The sequence below is a fragment of the Chaetodon auriga genome, chromosome 6 (genome assembly GCF_051107435.1).
Source record: "Chaetodon auriga isolate fChaAug3 chromosome 6, fChaAug3.hap1, whole genome shotgun sequence".
NCBI lineage: Eukaryota > Metazoa > Chordata > Actinopteri > Chaetodontiformes > Chaetodontidae > Chaetodon > Chaetodon auriga.
This window is the reverse complement of record NC_135079.1, coordinates 19301979-19317521: the sequence shown is the minus strand read 5'-3', so window position 1 is coordinate 19317521 and position 15543 is coordinate 19301979. Positions and strand designations below refer to the sequence as shown.

General features: G+C 42.4%; 2 protein-coding genes across 2 annotated transcripts; one reads left to right on the top strand and one right to left on the bottom strand.

Moving 5' to 3' along the window:
- The first annotated feature begins 521 nt into the window (after window positions 1-521).
- chst1 (carbohydrate (keratan sulfate Gal-6) sulfotransferase 1) lies at window positions 522-8893 on the top strand. The gene is made up of 6 exons (XM_076733258.1): window positions 522-961; window positions 2097-2479; window positions 3889-4099; window positions 4221-4447; window positions 7468-7685; window positions 8356-8893. Exons 2-6 carry the CDS (start codon window positions 2135-2137, stop codon window positions 8690-8692), a joined length of 1338 nt encoding a protein of 445 aa, XP_076589373.1. The 5' UTR covers window positions 522-961; window positions 2097-2134; the 3' UTR covers window positions 8693-8893.
- Window positions 8894-11860: 2967 nt separating this feature from the next.
- LOC143322556 (uncharacterized) lies at window positions 11861-13688 on the bottom strand. Its single transcript, XM_076733830.1, has 2 exons — window positions 13413-13688; window positions 11861-12811 (listed from the first exon to the last, which is right to left on the bottom strand). Exons 1-2 carry the CDS (start codon window positions 13582-13584, stop codon window positions 12561-12563), a joined length of 423 nt encoding a protein of 140 aa, XP_076589945.1. The 5' UTR covers window positions 13585-13688; the 3' UTR covers window positions 11861-12560.
- Between the last annotated feature and the right edge of the window lie 1855 nt (window positions 13689-15543).

Genomic DNA, 15543 nt, shown 5'->3' with positions numbered 1-15543 from the left:
GACAGATAAACACTTGTAAATACAGCCTGTGATGCAATTTGGGTTTATATGTTTGATTTAATAATTCGGTCAAAAAGAGGAGTACCACCTTGTCTTTGCAGGTGTGACTGTGCTCTCACAGTGTGCTGGCTTGTGAATTTGCAGATCTTGCACTTTCAGTCCTTTCCAAGCTCATGCAAAGTGTATACACTCAGTCCAAAAACAAGGTAACGTTAGTTCACAATATCCAGGTGTGAGAGTGGAGGTAACTTGTGTGATCCAGTCATGGGCTGACAACTCTCATGGATCTGTGTTGTTTATTGAGCTTAGTTTGCCCAAAATACTGTTGCTTGGTAATGCAATTTATTACATTTTGTAGAATTTTAATGCTGTCTGTCAAATGTGCCACTCTTCCTGTAATAAATACACACTGTGCTTGTGAATTAACATCCGTCTGTCTGTCCTGTTACATTCAGCTCATTTCATGTTATATTCTACGTTGTTTTCTGTTACTTCTTTTCACATTTTTAAATGTTGAATTCAGTAAATACCAAGCTGACTCCTCGCGTAGATTTAGCTATAGATATATGAAATTAATGATAAGACCTAAAGATAACGCTGTGCACATACGGATGGGGGCGGGTAGGGAGGCGTTAGGAGGGAGAGGGAGGGGGGGAGACAGTGGGATGATGCAGCGCGGCAGAGACAGATACGGAGCAGCAAAGAGACCTGTACCTTTCATCAGTGTCACGTATCAGTCCTGCTGCCTGCTGCTGTGGATGTGACTGCCGGTCTAACCCCCGTTTAGCTCACAGCTGGACCTGGATCGCCTCCTGCCCGCAGCGTCATGTCCTCCTCATCCTCCCTGCGCGGCGCTCAGACAGACGCTGATCGGCGTTCGCTCCAGCGGTGCGGCCACACAGCGACACCACCATGTCTCCACAAGCAGCCGTCATACTGACGGCGAAAACACCGACGAGAGGTAACTTAACCAGGGGTTCGGGGATGGAGCGGGCCTGTGGATACGGCCACGCATCGAGGGGGAAGCAGAGTTCGACCTCCGTGATGCCACTGATGGCTAATATTCAGCCTCATTGTGAGGACAGATAAGCTAGCGTCTGTGATAGACTGATGACAGTTAGCCGCTGCAGTGTGGGGCTAATGTGTGGTACCGCTTTATTCCAGATGGATGAGTAGACTCAGACAGACAGAAAGGACATTTATTACATTTCACCCATTTGATGAATATGCCACAGGCCCAGTGGCGTAGTTAGAGCAACACAACACCTGTTAGTGACGCGCAGTGATTATTGACAGCCAGCGCGCGTCTCCGCAGGGAGCACAGGAGGAGCGACCATGGGAGGGATGAGGCTGAAAATGGAAATGTTGAAAATGTGTTTTTTTTGGAAAATGGTTCAGAAATGTCCTAAGATAGCAGGGCACTGAGGAGGAAACGGTCATATGTAGAGTAATACACATTTGGTGCTCTGTAGTTCAGTGATTGTGAAGGTGCAGGTTGCATAATAGGATGTGTTGTTGTCCTCTCTGTCCACACAGTACTACACTTGTATTTGCAAGTATCCAGGTGTCTTCTTGTGAGTGTGACCTATGTCTGGTTAGTTGCCAATGGTGCCAGTTTCCATTTCAGAGACTCAATATTGAGTAACAAACCTTTTGTCTGAGACCAATTTGTTATTGTGCAGTTCTGGATAGGACTTTGTCGCTTACTTACATTTTATGCAGTTTTATATTATACAGTGAATCAGGATTTTCAGAGTTGACTCAGCAAAATATGATGGAATAAACAGTTAAGTATTGTCAGGCATAAGTATTGAATCTACATTGACGTCTGATATTGAAACTCAATTGAAAGTTCATCGCGTTTCGTATCGTTTTCAATTGTGCCTTGATGTTCAGGAAATAAAGAAACGCTCTTAATTGTTATTGACTTTTTGTCCATCTTTTAGTTGAAGCAGTGATCAGCAGTGATTGAGCGCACCAAGAAAGGTCATTGAGTTCACTGTTAGAGTGAACCAAAACTAATGAAAACAAAGACAACAGTCTTAATATCTCCTGTCCCCCTTATGTCTTTGTGTCTTTGACCTCTTGTCTGGCAGACAGTGCTGTGGCTTCCTGATGCATCTGTCCAGCCACCATGCAGTGTTCTTGGAAGTCCATGGTGCTGCTAGCATTAGCCTCCATAGCCATCCAGTACACGGCCATCCGTACCTTTTCCACCAAACCTTTAAGCCTGCTGTGCTCTGTGGGCCTGGCCACGGGCCACGCTGTCAACTGCAGCCTCAGAGATCTTACACGACTGGGCCAGGAGACACTGGAGGCCTCGGACCAAGGCTGTGAAGAGATCCTCTCTGAACCGCCCTCCTCCCCCTCCGCCTCCCTCCCGTCCTTTAATGCCAGCAAGAGAACCCACATCCTCATTCTGGCCACCACGCGGAGTGGATCGTCGTTTGTGGGTCAGCTGTTCAACCAGCATCCTGAGGTTAGAATGTAATATGCATACATGTAACCTGTTTCATATCAAATTATCATCTCCAGTCAAACAATACAATCTGACGGCTCATCACTTCAATATTAAGTAAGTAGTGAGAGCCATTGGTTTGACATGCTAAAGTAATACATCCAGTTCCTTTTGATAGTCTTTGGGATGTGTCTAAAACTTGATTGGATTCAGCCTGTGGCAAATGCAATTCACTGGACATGATTGAAAAAGGTCCGTTTAGGCCTCTCTGAGAGCTACAGTTAAGCTGTACAATGGCCACCGACAGACTTGATCAGATTTATCCCTCGGACTGAACTCTGGGGGGTAATTTGATTAACCAAAAGATTATTTAGGAAAATGCACTGAGTAAGTCTGGACCCTTCCTGAAGACAGGCTTTAGTGGGATTCAGTGCCAGACTAATAGCTGTAAGCGATGCAGGGAGGGTCCAAGCACATCGTCTTTACATAAATACGTTAAACGACTCTTAGGCCATCAGCACAACACAGGGTATATATTTGATTTTTTTTACAGACTTCAGCAACCTCAGAACGATACCTGTGTTCGTGTGAGAACACAAGCATGTTGCTGCCTTTACAAGGCACCAGATGGTTGCACTGTATGTACAGAGACAGAAATAGAAAAATACCAGCTTGATCGTCATGGTGTTTTTCTTTTTTCCCCATTAGTGACCTCATCAAAAATGTCATTTCTCTCATTTATAAAATCACACTTTATGGAAGGAAATACAGGTTTCTGTCAGGGGAAATGCATTAATACTCAACTGATCCTGTAATCTTTGCCCATCACAGCCCTCAGTAAACCTCTTACAGTCCAGATAGCACCGATGCGAAAAGACAGTCAATAGAAAAGGGGATTCAGCCGTCTGCGTGCAAACAATAAACACACCCCAGAATGAGCTCATCACATCCTCACAGATGGCAGAATTGTGCACAAAATTTGTCATTTAGCAAAAATTAGGCAGCATCTGGATCATGTTAGCTACATCCCATGTTGGTAACCAGCAAATATTACACAAGCTCTGCATCAGCATTGATGTTTCCTAAGTTCAGACTTTTCTCTGTCTTTCAAATTCTGCATTAATATTCAGTTGGGTTTTGCAGAATCTAAATTGCAGAGTGCATGGTCAGTATTTTGGGGGCTTCGGGGTTTGGAGCATTACTTGCAAATACAGAGAGCTGGGGTGGCACTGCCTGTTTTGTCACCTCAGCAAACATTGAGACACTTGATCCTTGAGACATGAAGTAACACTCTGCTGAAATATGACAGTTATTTTGTCCAAAGAGGCACGAAACTTTGCACCCAGAAACATCATTCTCTAACACAGTTATTATATGTGGAAGTGCACTGTAACTGTCATGTATTGTCTTTGATATCTTTCATATCCCAGGTCTTCTACCTGTTTGAACCTCTGTACCATGTCCAGCTGGCGCTGCTTCCTCGGCTGGCACAGAGGAACCTGGCTGAGAGGAGGGTGATGCTGGGAGCAGCCAGAGACCTGCTGAAGTCCCTGTACCACTGTCACCTCAGCAGTCTGGAGAATTACATACGGCCCCGTCCTGCTAACCACTCTACTGACAAGCTGTTCAGACGAGGAGCTAGTAAGGGACACATGTCAGCACTTGGTCCACTTGTCCTGCTTTCATTAATAATACCGATACTGCGGTAATGTTTATGAATGTTACGTTACAGTCTCCTATATTGTATGTGTCCTCTCTTCAGGCCGGTCTCTGTGCACCCCCCCTGTATGTGAGGCTCCCCTGGGCCGAGAGGGGCAGACCCTGGTGCTGGCTGATGAGGGGGAGTGTGTGAGGAGGTGTGGGCCGCTCAATGTGTCGCTGGCTGCTGATGTCTGCAGAGCAAAGCGCCATGCAGCCATCAAGACGGTCAGGATTCCCCAAATCAGCGACCTCAGAGCGCTGATTGAGGACCCAAGACTAAACCTGAAGGTGGAGAAATAATTACAATTATTATTGTTATATTAAAAACAGAAAAAAATTCAGTATTGCAGTTTTTGTGCATTCAAATCAGAGCTGTAGACTTGAGACTTGCTGCTTTTACGGAAGTCATGAAAAGGAGGACAAGTACCTAAAACTTTTAACTGGAACACAGTTTAGTGTGAAGCTGCACTTCCACCAATAATTGCCAACTTGTCTGTTGTGGTTTGGACAGCAGGCACATTTAATAGTGAGACCTAGATGTAGCGAGCAGCTGATTATTTTTTCCTGGTCAGTTTGGCACTGCTGAGTCCAGAGGATCCATTTAACAGCTCTTCACAAGCTGAGTGCACGGTGGACTAGCTGATGCAAGGTTAGATGACTAATCAATGCAGTTCTAAATTGGTATTGATTGAACATGAAGCAACAACGACCACAGTCCCTCAGAAATACTCTAAACACACGTACAGACACATGGACACACATTAAACCCAATACAGGCTGACAGAGCAGTGTTAATTTTGTGCCAGTACCCTTCGTTAAACTCACTCTGATGTAATGAGTGTGACTGCATTGGCCTGGCCGGCTGAGCACGTGCTGTATGTAAAGCACATCGGCCTTTTACACAAGCATTTTGAATTGAAGACTGGTAGCAGGGTGAAACAGTGGGTTGCAGATCAGAGACAGTTTACAGGAACAAAGTACAGACAGGAAAGAGGGTAACAGGCGAGCAGGCAAGCAGCAGTGGAACAGTTTCTGGTGCTTACTTTTATTCTGAGTCAGAGTCTGAGACACAGCAGGAGAGTGAGGACCGAGAGTCTTCCGCCGCGTTTCCACTGCATGCTACGGTTCAGCTCAGCTAAACTCGACTTGCTTTTGGTAACAGGTACATTTCTCGATTTCGTTTCTACTGCAGCTGGTACTCCCTCAGTGTGAGTTAAAAAAAAAATTGTGGTCATAATTTTGTGGTCAGTGTGTAGGATGTGTGTGTCGCATAAGTAATGATTCTAATGACGATTCTGTCCGTGTGGTCTGCAGCAGCAGGCAGTTTGAGGGAGGGTGATGGGGGGATGTTGTTCCCTTGTTAGCAAAATGACCAAAATGCAACCCCCCATCGTTAACCTGCCATCCCTCCTCTCCATCCCCCAGCAGCAGAGAGAGTGCAGGGGCATAGGGGGTTCGTCTGGTTTGCCTGACTCATTGATCCTTTGTCTGACTGAGGTTTGTGCAGTTTAGAATCTATGGCTCAGAGATATCAATAGATTTCACTGTGCTGTATTGATAAATCCATGGTGCTGTCAATGATGCTGAAGTAGCAGATTGATATGTGGTTGTGCTTTTTTCTCTCAGTCCCTCCCCCCTTCTGTCAGTTTATTCTTGGATCCACAGTCTAATATTCTCTAAACCATATTACATAAATACACCTTTTTATACTATATTGTGGCCTATATACTTCATAGAGGAGCGTCACCTTCAAGATCGAAGTGTAGAAACGTGTAGCCGTGAAAGACCGAGGGGATCATAGAGACACACTGCTGCCTGTAATATTCCTATAATATTCCTGCAATATTTCTATGATACTTCAGTAGCATCCGTGCTCAAAATACACCACCAGACCAAACCAACTCAAACGAACAAAATATTTTAGGGGAGACATGACTACAGACATAGTCTTACCTGTAGGGTTAGAGTGGTTACAGCACATGCCACATGGCCACATAGTTGCATCAGTTGCTGCCTCAGATCCAGCAGGAAACCTTTGTTGCATGTCAAACCCCTCGCTCTCCCCCATTTCCAGTCTGCCTCATCACCTGTCACAAAATGTTTCCAAATTTCCCAAAAAATAATCTCCAAAAAAGAAATCATACACAGAAAGACAAAAGCACACCTGCACACTGCTGTCTTGTCTCCAGTTTTCCTTGAACACTATACAGACAAAGTTTTGACCACAAGTACCTTTTCCTTTGTCAATTGAGTAATTGAAACTCTTTCTGAGGATAAGATGCCCAATTATTGAATTAGTAGTTGTGATCATGCCATAGTCATGTGCATATCACATCAGCTTTATATTAATATTGTATATGTGCAGTATTAAGTGCATATACACTTGCAGAAGAAGAAAAAATTATTTCTGAAAACGCTTTAGATTTTAACTCCAATTCTGGAAGACTGTCGCATATAAATTGAATCAGAAAAGCAAACAGACTCCATTCAACAGCCATGTCCTTAACCTAACTGTGTCCACTAACAGATGCATCCTCAAGACCTTGGACTTCATTTAAATTGAAACATTTACATTCAACATTCATGCTAAATGAACATTTATTCCTGTTTTTCATAAATTCGCAAAGAATAAATATTGTCTTGAATTTGTTGTCAGATTTTCTGTGATATTTACAGCAATGCAAACCCACAATATAATGTGGCAACAGCTAATGTTTTAGCCAACCATACTTTCCTGCTGACCACTCCTTTTCATTGTGCTGTTGCCATCTGCTGGACTGGACCTGTGTAGCTGCCAATGGCAACTATTAGACCCAATTTAACACTTTCTTTATTTTATGACTTCACTTGAAGTTATATTAAATACTTAGTAAAAACGAATTGATTTGCTCATTTCAGATCTTTAAAAATAATTTAGCTGTGTGGGTGTGCTTCCTGTACTGGTCGGCCGACACTGGTAATTTGAACATCTCTAGTTCCATGACAACTGGGCAAACTCCGTCCATCTACACAGCGTGATACTCAAAAGCTCCAGAACAGCTACCAGAAGGACCTGGCAGTGAGACTGTTTACTCAAAGACAAAGATTGTAATGAAGTGGAATTTTAATTACTCTCCTCTTCTACTACTGTAGTATTACTGCAGGTATTACAGCTGCTACTTCCTTCCTCTGCTCCCACTAGTAGTGTAGTTGTTCTGAGCTCACCTTGAAACCTTTACACACATGCTGGTATATGGAGTCAGAGACATCTGCACTGTTGCTGACATGGTAACCACAGTGTATCCCTGATGTCTCTTCCTCATCATCAGGTGGTCCAGCTTGTTCGAGATCCACGTGGCATCCTGGCGTCCCGTATTGAGACATTTCGAGACACTTACCGGCTGTGGCGTCTGTGGAGAGCGACAGGACGTCGACCCCACAACCTGGACCTGGGACAGATCAACACAGTGTGTGAGGACTTCCTCAGGTCTGTGTCCACAGGCCTGGCTAGACCTGCCTGGCTCAGAGGGCGGTACATTCTGCTCAGGTGAGAAGGACAGGGATCGTGTTTGTGGACTTACAGTTCGTCTTCATAGTGTCATACTGCTCTGATTCAGGCTGTTTGGTTGAATGTGGGGACTACTGATAGATATTTGGATTAGCACTAAAAGGATTTTTATTTGTTTTGTTCTTTTTTTTTTGACACCCCATACTGTTTACTTTCTTGCTTTCTTGGCGTGCTTGTGGCTTAACTCTTGTAGGCCTGGTAATATTTGACATAAACCACCAAATGGCTCTAAGACAGTGGTTATGATGGCCTCATTTTTTCCAGACAAGATACCGGTATTCTTAAAAAATCATGGTTGCCATCACTCAGTTAGCATGACACTCAGTACATGTTGAAATAACATGCACAAAATGTATAGTGCACTGAGAACATTAGCTCGTTGGCTAACTAGCTTCCACTTTCTGAGTGGAGTACAGTATTAACAATATGAGGGTCCGCTGAAATGCTGACTGTTCTAAAGAGACAGAGTTTGACATTGTAATGTTCTGAGCAATGGACCATGACAGCAGGTCTAAAGGTGGCACATCAGAAATCATCGTCATTTGTATAACAGTCAGTCACAGGTACTGAGAAATGACTTATTTTGCTTTTTGGTTCTTTTTTCCCTTTTTTTTGAGTGATCGTTTCTCCCTTTCCTGTTCTTGGTCAGGTATGAAGACTTGGCCAGGTTTCCTCTCCAGAAGACCAGGGAGCTCTACAGCTTCCTTGGTCTGGTTCTGGACCACAGCGTGGAGGATTGGATCATCAACAACACCCGGGGCAGCAGCGATCTGTCATCCCGGCAGAAATTCACCACCGTTCGAGACTCTGCTGCTAATGCAGAGAACTGGAGGGTGAAGCTGTCCTTCGACATGGTGGTTTACACTCAGACTGCCTGCCAACCTCTTCTTGACCTCCTTGGATACAAGACAGTGTTCCACCCCAGAGAACTGAGAAACCTCTCGCACTCTTTGGTGGAGGACAGGACGTTCCTCCCATTTTTTTAAACAACTGATGAAATACATACATCCAGTGTGCTTTTAAGAAACCAGAAAACAAGACAGTACTGTAGTTCATGGAGCAGAGATTACGTAGTCAAAGCTGTTTGTTCGAATGATCTAGATATCCTCATTATGTCTGTGGTGGAAAAAGAGCTGCATTCATCCATCTGTTTAAAACTCAAAGTTCTATAAAACAATCTGAAATCATGTCCACTGGCCTGATTACCTGTCACCTGATCTATCTATCTATCTATCTATCTATCTATCTATCTATCTATCTATCTATCTATCTATCTGTCTGTCTACCTCAGTTTCAGTCCTTTCTCCTCTGAAGTACCATTTGACACATTAAAGCCACATTACAGTAATAAATGCAGTACAACTTGATCATTCAAGGGGTCACTGTATTGAAATCTAACTTCGTTTTCAAGCTACAGATAGATTTACATTCCAGTGTTATCATTTGTTATAGCAACATGCTTCGCCATGTGGATCTTTTGATATGTAAGTTAGTGCACTGCTGCCACCACAACGAAGCAATATTTTCTTAAGATCGAGATCTCTCAACAAGATCGGTTTCATGTTATAACAGTATGTTTTTGTGTAATAATGGCATTTTTTTGTTGTTACTACATGACAGTATATCCTGTTATATCAAGCAGTTTTTGTCACTGTAACCACATATCATTCTATCTCGTTATATCTAGAAACTTTCTGGTTATTGCAGCCTCAACCACAGAATACAACTATCAGCGTAGAAGACCAATCAACTGCTTTGTATGCACATTTCCATTTCCACAATTTCCGTACACGTGCAGCAGAAATGGATTCAACAGTTGCTTATATTTTTCAATAACAGCATGTTTTACTCGGTCATAGATATGATTTTGCCCGAATTAAAAACTACTTTAAACGTGGAAAATGGAAACGTCAAGGGTACACAGTGTCCTTGTCATCAGCATGTTTCATATTTCATGTGTCAGGTGTGAGCATCTGGATACGCACAGGAACCCGAGTGACCGGCGAGTGTTCCAGATGGTGTCCGGTGCTCTACATACAGATCCAAGCCAACCTGTTTGAACAGAATACCTCAGGTTCTTTGAGTAAAGGCACAGCCTCTTTTCCCTTTACAAGATCAGCAACCAATTCCTCCTCCCACCAAGCCACTTGACCACGCCCCCAATATCTGACTGAAAATTTCCCCCTGAATTACCACAATTATGTCACAACTGATCAATGATCAATGTCACCTGACTCTCAGATATGTTCTGGCTGCAGATTGAACTCATCTTGTGGTCGGTGTAGTCACTAGATTACAGAATATGGCTCAGAATTAAATTTTTTTTCTCGGCTTTAAAAAGGGAAAATGTTTTCCCGTTTTCATCTTGAAATTGGTATTCAAATAGACAAAACAACTCAAACAAGTTTATTTTCTTGTTTTAAAAGGAGTTTCTCTGCGTTCTCATGAGCAGCCTCAAATGCAACATCAATGCACCTCATGAGGACATGCAGTCGAGTTTTAAAGCACTTTTAAATTTGAAAATTAAGCTCAAGTTTAAAGAGCCTACATTATGCTTTTTTGGTTTTTCCCTTTAGTGATTTATTGACCTTTTTTTGTGCATATTAACGTCTGCTAAGTTACAAAGCCCAGTCAACAGGAAAGGAAGCTATTCTCTCCCACAGAGAACACTGCTCCTGAACTGCCTGAGATGCAGTCCTTACTATTCTTCCATTACTTGTCTATGTCACTATGTGACACAGCACCACCTCCAGCCCGGTGAGTATCCTCCGCCTTGGTGACTGTCCATCCTGCTGTTTGACTTTGTTATAAGAAGATGTGGAAGGTAATGCCATGAGCAAAACAATGGAAGAGTAACGCTCCATATTCCAAGATGAAGTATTAGCTGCTTTACTAAATATCATATAAAAATGACATACAGAGGCAGTTTCTCATTGTTTTTGTTTGTTTGTTTGTTTGTTTGTTTTGCCTGCTGTCGTTTTCCTTCACTGATAAAAAATATCCTCCTTAATCTACTTAAACAAGTTAAGGCAACTTAAGTAAAGTCATCTTAATTTTTCCAAGTAAAATCAACTTGTAAAGTCAACTTAAAATCACTAGTAAAATTTAGTGACGTTACTTGAAAAATCATATAAATTTTACTTGAAAAAAATAAGTTATTTTACAGCCATTTTACACAACAAATTATATACTGTATTTTCTCTTGCAGATATCAGGCAGGTTCTTTGGCGACAACGTCAACACCAACCAAAGGATGGATGGCCACACATCCCATGCCCACACTTTCCTGCATTGTTGGCAAGGTACTCTCTGATAGGTAAGAAAATGATTGTCCGATTGGATTCATGTAATTAGATGTTTGGTCCGACTCTGATCACAATCATTGATTCTTTCTGCAAACATAAGCAGAACTAAGAAATGAGGCATGTCTGTAACATTACACAGAATATAAAGTAGATGATTTAGATTTACTCTGAGCACTACTTCATTGTTTTGTTACCAGGAAAATAGGATTGTGGTCTGACATCTATTATTTGATTTTCTGCACAGATGATGACTTTGCTGGGGAGGGTCCTGGTGTCAATGAGGCTGAGGAACCTGCCTTTCAAGTTTTGGAAAAAAGGTACATTGGTTATCAGTAGTAATGATTCTCAGTTCAGACAGATAACAGGGCAGTTAGGAATGCTAAACGGTTGTGTGCAGAGAAACAATCCCCCTCCACCCGCAGTATGTTTCACCCAGGAGCTACTGCAGACACAAGTCAGCAGGGGGGAGGGTAAGAATGACTGCTATGGAGTCAGAATAACCTTTATGGCCAATCTAGTGGTTACAAAATTATGTTAGTTTGAGTGATAGTAAGAATTACTTTGAAGATTGCTATCCCAGAAATAGAAGTTTATGTTGACAACTACACACCTGTGCACTATTACAGTATACAACAAAGTTTGTTTGATTACTCTGTAAAATAAAGCAATTTTTCTAAAATGTTAGTATTTGTTTTTAATGAGCATGTTAATTGCTTTTGAGACATTTCACATCCAGTATTGACCCAGTGATTCTTATTTCTTCAACTGAAGGTTATATTTTCCTGATATTTCAATAAATAGTGTGAGGTTCTATATTTATACATTTATGCAATAAGAAACACATCACTTTAGAAAACAAACTTTATTGAATAGTGTGACAGAAGTCAAAATCCACTTCACTTGGGGAAACAATGCATTCTGAAGTTCAGGGGTTAATCTGAGGCTTCAGTTTGACAAATCATGTGGGGATCTTCCAGCATTACAGCCATTTTTGTACAGAACTGCCTCTTTATGTTCCCACAAACTGAGGCCATACTGAGCCTGGTGTAGGAATTTGTCCATGTTCTGTGAATCTTTTACCACAAACTGAACAACTAAATGGTGTCTCCCCGGTATGCATTTTGCTTTACAAACCGAACACATGAAAGGTTTTTCTCCTGTATGAACTTGTAAATGTGAGGTCATGTGTGAATCTTACGCCACAGACTGAACAACTGAAGGGTTTCTCCCTGTGTGGATTCTCATACATGTCAAAACATCTCCTCTCGAATGAAAAGCCTTTTTACAGTTTCTGCAGGTGCTCCTTTGAGCCAAGGCTTGTAGCACAAGAGCTAAATGATGTTTTTCCACTATTACTTTCCATATCACTTCCAGATACTTGTTTTGCAGAGGCTTTAAACCTGACGGAGGTTCCCTGCTGTCCTCCCAGGCACAAGTCTGAAGTCTTGTCATGAGTAGCTGGTTGTAGGTGATCTGGATTCTTGTTCCTGTGTGGTTCTGGTCTCCTACAGTCCTCTCCATCAGATCCTGTGTTCATCTGTTTAGTTTGTCACTGATGAAGCTGTGAGGACTGAGGTTTCTCATCAACCTCTTCCTCACTCTTCACAGGGACAGTGAGTATGATCTTACTGGTATCAGCCTCCTCCAGCCCACCAAGCTGGTCTCCCTCCTGTTTGGTCCACAGGTCCTCCTGTTCCTCTTTAATGAGTGGCAGCTCTGGTGGGTCCTCCTGCTTCAGACTGTCCAGGCACTCCTGTTGCTCAGCAGGATCCTCTTTTTGACTCACCGGCTGCTGGACACCTGTGGGGGATCATGAAATACATACACACCTTTTAGAAAACTGCCATTTCCTTAACATTTAAACCACCGCTTACTTAAATGTGGAGAAATGTCGAACAGATTTGGAAGTCTTTCAAACTTAAACAAACTCCAAGCATATTGTGCACTTTGCATTTCATCAGAGCAGAAACGCCATAAAATAACAGTGTGCTAATAAGGACTGGTCGACTGCCAACATCTTCTATCAATTCAATGGCTGCAGATAACCACATACTTAAACCCACACTTAATCATACTTGACTGTTTTCTACTTTCATTTGATACTTCAACACAGACAAAACTGCCTCACATGAGACGAACACTGTCCGACCGGACCGAACAGTTCCTCTGGAACAAATCACGTGACCTTGCAAGCCCACTGGACTGCTATGTTGCACTGCCGCCAAAAATATACAGCAGAAACACTGAAGCCCGACATACCTAATGTGTGTAATATTTTCAAGGCTTTCATTAATATATCATACGTTGAGACCCCGGATAGAAGTTGAACTATTTCTCAAATCAGAGGATGTCAGCGGGTTTCCAGCAGTTTGCAGTGACAATAAGCAGTAAATAGTCAAACCTTCTCTGCGTAATCGGACTTCCGGCCTGAACACAGCGTCCAGTAGTTTTCGTTGTCGACAAAGTTCCTCCTCGTACTCTGCTATCGTTCGTTCAAACTCCTCAGTTATCTCGTCGGCAGCCGCAGTTAGTCGCTGCTTGACAAAAGCTCTTAGCGGTGTGACTTTAGACATTTTTACTGATTCACAGCAACTTTTCCTCCAGACACACTCCGTTACAGCTGTCGGCTCTCTCTGATGTGCTGCTACTCTCACGCCCCTGTGGTCGGTGCTGCCAACTCCTCAGTGAGAAAGGTGGCTACAGGCTGGCTGTTTTAAGAGTCGCCAGAAGTCGCTAAATGACGTAATCGCATGATTTGCATGATTTAACCCTCCTCCTTTACCCGGGCTTGGGACCGGCAGATGTAAATTGAAAGATACTCTGGCGGAGTTACTTTTTGTTGTTGTTGTTGTTGTTGTTGTTGTTGTTGTTGTGTGTGTGTGTGTGTGTGTGTGTGTGTCTGTCTGTCTGTCTGTCTGTCTATGGGTGTGTATTTTATTGTTTATGTTTATTTTTTATTGTTTTTTAACCAATGTCCCACTGAGGACTTTTATGAGCATTTGCATCTCTACTATATATATATATATAGAGAGAGAGAGAGAGAGAGAGAGAGAGTCTATTCTGACAGGTTTATCTGGAGAGTTTGGGACCGTGAAAAATACAGTTTGGTCTCTATTTTACTTCCCGCTAGGAAGTTACGCAAACTTCCCTTAGCATTCCTGCTAACATCCCAAAAGTCAAACAGCTCTGTGAGCGGTGTCAGGAGACTAGTGAAAGCTATGGCGGAGCAACAGCCACCCGCAAAGGAGAAACTGCCCATACAGCCGCTGCCAACCACACCATATACAGCTAGACAACAAATAACCAGAAAGCTAATATGGCGATTGTTACAGTAACACTCTGCAGCGCGTACGGTATGTTAGTAACTGTGATGGAGCGGCTGGGCAGAGTTAGCTTGTTTCTGATGCTAAGGCTAATGTTACTGGTTGTATTGTTAAGTTAGAAAAAGGCAGAAAATACCTTTATAAAGTGACCAGGCAGTCTCGGTTTGGTGTTTGTCCTCATAATATGTATGTGTAGCGTCATCTGTGCTCTCACAGCTAATATTGTCCTACTTGGTTTACTGCTTATTAGGAAATATTCACGAAAGTTTCTCTTTTCTACAAACATGAAATACTGAAATAAGTGTTTGCTTTTTTCTTTTTCTTTTCCTTTGTTTTCTTTTTTTTTTTTTTTTTACCAAGTACACATTGCCGTAGATTACTGTTCATGACAAAAAGATTTATATCTGCACATTTGTTGGCCAGCAATGTTGACTATTCACAACAGCAATGTTGTCTAACTTTGGTGGTCTACATGCCTGCTCTTTATGAACTTACAATGTTAACCCTCAACTGACATATCAGGAGGATATTACCTGAGTTCGATGTATTTGTTTATAATTTTAAAACAGACAAACAAATTATATACTGTATATTCTCTTGCAGATATCAGGCAGGTTCTTTGGCGACAACGTCAACACCAACCAAAGGATGGATGGCCACACATCCCATGCCCACACTTTCAAGCATTGTTGGCGAGGTACTCTCTGATAGGTAAGAAAATGATTGTCCGATTGGACATTACACAGAATATAAAGTAGATGATTTAGATTTACTCTGAGCACTACTTCATTGTTTTGTTACCAGGAAAAATAGGATTGTGGTCTGACATCTGTTATTTGATTTTCTGCACAGATGATGACTCTGCTGGGGAGGTTCTTGGTGTCAATGAGGCTGAGGAACCTGCCTTTCAAGTTTTGGAAACAAGGTACGTTGGTTATCAGTAGTAATGATTCTCACTTCACGCTGATAGCAATACCTTGTATAGACCAGGTTTAGCAGGGCAGTTAGGAATGCTAAACGGTTGTGTGTTGAGAAACAACAACAAATCACAGCTATGACTTTGCATTTGTATGGAAAGGGCTCAGATAGATCACCAACCAAAAGGCCGATGCTCCCCACTCAGCCAACAGTTTACGCCTTGCTGACGACCTCAATACCCTCTACTGCTGCTTTGAAAAGAACACTTTCCTCCACCACTCTACTCATTCC